This window comes from Micropterus dolomieu, linkage group LG21 (assembly GCF_021292245.1).
Source record: "Micropterus dolomieu isolate WLL.071019.BEF.003 ecotype Adirondacks linkage group LG21, ASM2129224v1, whole genome shotgun sequence".
NCBI lineage: Eukaryota > Metazoa > Chordata > Actinopteri > Centrarchiformes > Centrarchidae > Micropterus > Micropterus dolomieu.
Genome location: NC_060170.1, coordinates 2,340,912 through 2,346,912, shown reverse-complemented (window position 1 = coordinate 2,346,912; position 6,001 = coordinate 2,340,912). Strand labels below are relative to the sequence as shown.

At 39.0% G+C, this 6,001-nt stretch overlaps 1 protein-coding gene across 2 annotated transcripts in view; it reads left to right on the top strand.

The window, feature by feature from the left end:
* The first annotated feature begins 4,114 nt into the window (after positions 1 to 4,114).
* arrdc1a (arrestin domain containing 1a) overlaps positions 4,115 to 6,001 on the top strand; it is a 32,996-nt gene continuing 31,109 nt past the window's right edge. The window contains exon 1 of one of the 2 annotated variants that reach the window (XM_046035071.1): positions 4,115 to 4,300. In XM_046035071.1, the coding sequence (XP_045891027.1) occupies positions 4,183 to 4,300 (118 nt within the window). In that variant the 5' untranslated portion in view covers positions 4,115 to 4,182. The remainder of the gene's footprint in view (positions 4,301 to 6,001) is intronic. The other variant, XM_046035070.1, reaches the window with a different exon arrangement.

Below are 6,001 nucleotides of genomic sequence, written 5' to 3'. Positions count from 1 at the left end.
AATTATGGATATTTACTGATTAAGATAGAGATATAGGCTGTTTTTGCAGTAGCTAGAGCACACCTGTAGTTTAATACACTCTCATGCCATGCAAAGAACAAAACTTCCAGTTTAGACTTTCGCCAATTACGTTTTAATCTCCTGCTGCCCTGCTTAAGAACGTGTTTCATATGTAAACCAGGACGTAAACTTGACTGCCTGTTTGGTAGAAAGCGGTGCAAATGAATCTAGAAGGGTAGAAAGGGCTGTCACTAGTACTATTTTCTGCAGTCTGTGTTCATTAAGTGCCATTAAAGTAACCAGGACAATGTGGCCATTAGTAAAATCGCTGGTGCCAATATTAGATGGACAGGCTGGTGCTGCCTAGTGGTGTGAGGTTACAACCCGTTCACTTATATGCAATAAAAAGTGATTTATTGATATGTGATTTCATTAAAAACTACATATAGCCTTTAATGATTAAACAAAAACATAGCCATGTTTGACATAAAGTTTAAACCAATCATGTTCTGCGTATCATTGGATAATCAATAATTAATTTGTAATTCAAAAACATAAATTTATTTCAAAACCAAAAAAGAACAACATTTTTGGTGTCAGGATGAAAAAACAGAAAAAAACAATCAAAAACAGGTATTGGCAATTCTTGTTATTATACCTTTTTGCATTGAAGAATAAAGAGGTCTGTGTACTTGATATTTATGCATTCGTTGACCCATTTCAACATTCAGCATTTGTGAAGTACTTCCTGTCAATTTGTGGGTCTTGTTACATTTGTCCGATGTGTGGGAAAATCTGTAGAAAAAATCCACAAGTATGAGAGGCAGTTTACTAACTTCACTGGCAGGTGGTGACGTCTCACATTATACATCATATACATTATCACTGTACTTGTTTTACATTTATATTTAAATAAATATGTAGATTTGAAATTTGTGTTTGTAGTATACATGAATTACTCCATAAGTTACTGTATGACATTTATTTATGTTTAATATGTTACACCATCCAGTCAGAGTTGTTCAGGAAAGATTTGTGAAGTATATAAAAGCTGAGGTGTTCCTTCTTGAAGAGGTGGAAGGGGGTCCGGCCTGCATTGGGGAGTCAAACCTGCTGAAAAACTGGTTTGAAATAGAATCAATACAAACTGTCAAGCATCAGTTCCTCCCTCGCCTCACCCAAATGTTTATACTGGGCATAAAAGAGAGAGGGGTGAAACTTTGTTCAAGCATGCAGTTTATAATATTGCAGTGTTTTTGTGTTTTACCCAAATCTTGAGTGGTTTACATAACCATACAGCAATGCTAAGCCCCCACTAGTGCCAGGAAACAACAAGGCCCAGGCTGTACCCCAGCAGAGGACTGCAGTGCAGCTTCATGTCTGACCATGGACATAACAATAAAGAGAAGTTCTATTTTGTAAAGTTTAGGAAGCCTCCTCAGCACGTATCAAAGATGAAACATAAATGTAGGAGCACACAAAGAAATTAAGGAGCACAGTGAAAAATGTTTAAGTAACATACAGTTTTTAATAAGGAATTTATTACATAGATATTTATACTGTGTGTGTGTGTGTGTGTGTGTGTGTGTGTGTGTGTGTGTGCACTCCTTCTCCTTGTGTGCAATTATGATGTGAAAACCAGTGGAGGACTATAGAAGTTTCTGGACACTAGGCATGGGACTTAAAACATGGACACAGCTTTTTAAAACACTGATCACTCACTGTGATTAGCGCTTTGTGGAATGTGGGACTTGTATTTTTGAATCAGGGACACATACAAGATACACCAGTACCACCCACACAACCCACGCCACACTTGACAGAACGTTCTCTGACTTTCACGATGTGGAGTTTTTCAGAGTTGGGGGACGTTGTTTGGCAGACCTTCAGGGAACATTCAGGATGTTGTGAGAACATTTAGGGGACCATTACCATAGGAAGTTCCCTTTAGGTCTCTAGGATGTAATTTTTTTTCCCTATTTAGGTCCTTCCATCACGTTTACTTAACGTTTTCAGAACCTTTAGCAACATTACAGGAACCTTTGGGGGACTAAACTATTATATTATTTTTTGGTTCTTGCATCACCTTTGTGGAATGTTAGCACAACTTTCAATAACATTAAAGGAACTTTTGTAGAACCTCTAGGGACCAAAAAAATTACACTTCTTTCACTGTGACTTACATATTTTACACACTGATTCTTGATCTTGCAGGTTTTTTTCTGTCACTTTGATAATATTCACATACATACAAGTAGCCTATGTGCTACTATTTTACCACTCTTAGCACAAAAACACAACAGATCATCAAAAACGACATTTTTTAAGGGCTCAGATAAGGGGCATGATGATACACTCGGGTCACGAGATGTGATGATGCACAAGAACAAGACAAGAAGATTTTTAACACTATTTTGAAGAAATACTGGAGCATTACAGTGGAAATGTCTTTATTTATATAAAGGAAAACAGATAACTAACAGATTATAATGTAGTAACTTTTTTTAGCTTAAGTTACCTTTTTGGATAATGCAGGTTTGTTTCTTCTATGTTTAAAATGTATTGCATGTTTTCTTATTGTGCAAATAAACCTTTCTCAAAGCAGTTTCTTTTGTTATTTAACAAGGCAGTGGAATGGATCCTCAGAGAGATGGAAAAGGCCCCCGTCAGAGAGGACAGGCTCAGAGTTATATTTGAAAATAACTGTAAGTGAAGATCAGGTCCACTGTGCCTTGATCATGGGCAAAGCGAGAGTTATGCCTACAAAAATAGTCACCATACCAAGACAAGAGTAAAATGCAGCAGTGATCTTTGCTGCAATATGCTAAAGGAGGAGCTAGATATCAGGGTTGATGGAGAGTATTTTGGACAGATTCACAAGTAGTCTTAGGTGTAATCAATAATGAAGCTCAAAGGTTTATTTGTTATAAACTGGATCCAGAGAATTCAGGAGACCGCTGACCCAAAACAGTGGTACTACATCAACACGGGGTGATTTGCTGCTTTCTCTCCCTCTTGCTGCTCCCTCCATCTTCCCTACATACAGCCTATCGTATTTCACACTGAGCAAGAGGCGGGGTGAAGTCTGGATAGTTCACCAATCTATCAGACATTCACATGTAAACTCATCGACTCCTCCACTCCTCCACTCCTCCTCTCCTCGAAGAAAGGTCCCAGCTTGTTTGAGCACAGGAACTTGGTGTGAGGCAACAATCCTAACCACTGGACCACTGAGCCACCTAAATGCACTCATATATCATATTGTAGGCATCATAAGGTGTATTTTAAAATTGTTATTACTGTGGGTGAATCAGTCCTAAGACAAAAAAAACACAGTGAGCTACAATGAGCTTTTGTTTCCATTTTACAAATAACCTCAATCAATTTCACTCATACCACCAGTGCAAGAGAATGAAAGAAAGAACTCTTAAAGCTTGTTAGATTATACAGTTATAATTCATTAAGAATTTTGAGATACAATAATAAATGTAATTAAATGATATTTTTGTTGGCAACATTCATACCTCAGCATTTGAAAAAGACACATCACAATAAACAGTTTTTACTGCAATGTCATCATAAACACACATCAGAGAATAAAGTTTGAAAAAAGCTACTCAAGTGAGTTATGTGAAGGGGCGGGGATGGTAAGTTGTAAATGTGCGTGTTGTTGGCTCCTAGATTTGGACGTGGAGATGGCAGCAACATCACCAGGATGTGAATGAGGAAATAATAATCTGCATATTTGAATTTCAAATCGAGTTAAAAATACTCAGATGGCAGACAGTAACACTCCAAAGTTATCGAGGTCTGCTTTATGAAATCTTGTTTACAAACTCAAGAGTAGTTAGGCAAGGGAAAAATATGAAGCTCATGTGGGTCCCACCACATTCAGGTATCCTGGGAAACAAGAGAGCAGATAAATTGGCAAAATAACAAACAGCTGAATTGTTGAAACCAATATGAAATGATCAAAATCAGAGGGGGATGGCATAGTGTATAGAAAGGACTTTAAAGGACTGGGCTGGAAAGACGGCTGTTAAATGGATAGATACTGAAGGAGAATGAAACCTGAAGGTGGCAGCATGCCGCATCCTGAATGCCAAGTGCCGTAAAACCCTAAAAGAAGCAGAAGAAAAGAAGAGTGCACAGGTGTGGTGCGCTCTGTGCATCGGGGAAAACATGGGGAAACTTCAAGAGTTTGTGATCACGTTTGACAAAAACAAAGTGATGTACAGTCCTGGCGACCCTATTACTGGAACCGTGACAATCAAATTGGTCCAGCCGCTGCAGTGTAAAGGTAAGACTGCTAATTCTGCGGTTATGACAGTTTTTACATTTACTCACCTGGTGGAAAACGTCGCCGTCGCTAAACAAGGAAGTAATGGATTTTAAGATTAGGCTACATGGATGTAAATTAGGCCTCTCGCTCTATATTACTGTAGAAATAGCCTCTTAAATTTGAAAATCGCTTTAATGTTGGTATAGTAGTCTGTGGAGGCTACTCTAATGTTTTTTAAATGGACTTTTTATGGCACTGAAAGTAATTCCGACAGCACCGCAACAGCATAATGTTCCTGTAATATTCTACACATTGATTCTGGGTTTCCATGAGAGATCTAATGGGACCTAATCGGACACCTGGGTATCATAATCCCAGACTGAGACAGGGCCCTAAACCGGAACTTGACGGACGTGACTTGACATTCACATGACTGACAGAACGCTAGGAGGTCTGATTTATTACATTTAGGGTGCATTGTTTTATCTTCAGTAGCCTCAATGACTAGTAGCCTAACTGAATTTCAACAGTTACATTTTTAAATATTGGACACAGTCTGAATTTTTGAAAGCTACTGTACAAAGTGCAATTTCAAAAACCACAACTTGAAATTATCGACCATAAATTGCAAAGAGAGGAATTCAGCTGTTCGGTTGTTTATAAGATACAAATGCAAATCCTTACGGCCTTTCTTTGCTTCCATACTTGTCAAATATGAGGATTGTTAGCTGCAGCTCTAAGTTGATTGACTCCAATGGGAAAATAGGTAATACTTACTACCTTTTAACTAGTAGCCTATAAACACAAACTTAAATTAAAGGAGGCCAAACTGGAAAAGAGAACTTGAAGGGCAACTTGTGAAGGGCATTTCCATTTCAATTCAATTCAATTTTATTTATATAGCGCCAAATCACAACAACAGTTATCTCACAGCGTTTTTCATAAAAGAGCAGGTCTAGACCTTACTCTGTGATGTTATTTACAGAAGCCCAACAATTCCCACCAAGAGCAGCACTAGGCGACAGAGGCAAGGAAAAACTTCCTTTTAAGAGGCAGAAACCTGAGCAGAACCATGGCTCAGGGTGGGCGGCCATCTGCCTCGACCGGTTGGGGGTGAGAGAGGGAGAGAGGAAGAGGGAACGAGAGAGAGGAAGAAAGAGAGAGAGGAGGGAGGCAGCCTACACAATATACACACAGAGATACAGACAGTAAAGGTGATGTTGCTATAGACTGAACGAATAATGGTACAGATATTTATAGTACTGTTTATGATAATAATCGTATTGTATCACGTATCATGTTAATGATTATAATAACAATAAAAATAACAATAGGACTAGTAACAATAGTTGTTGCATAGCAGAGGGTGTCGAGCAGGAACACGGGGGCAGCAGGTGACCCGCAGCCACAGATCCAGACTCCACAGCTCCAGAGCCAGAAAACCTGCAGGAAGTGATAGGAGGAGAGAGGAGAGGGACGAGAAAGCATAAGACTACCAGAAAGGGGAGAAGTTGTGTTAGTAACATGCAATAATGGGATGAGGTTGCATACAGAGGGAGAGAAAGTAGAGGAGAGAGGAGCTCAGTGCATCATGGGAAATCCCCCAGCAGTCTAGGCCTATAGCAGCATAACTAAGGGATGGTTCAGGACTACCTGAGCCAGCCCTAACTATAAGCTTTATCAAAGAGGAAAGTCTTAAGCCTACTCTTAAATGTGGAG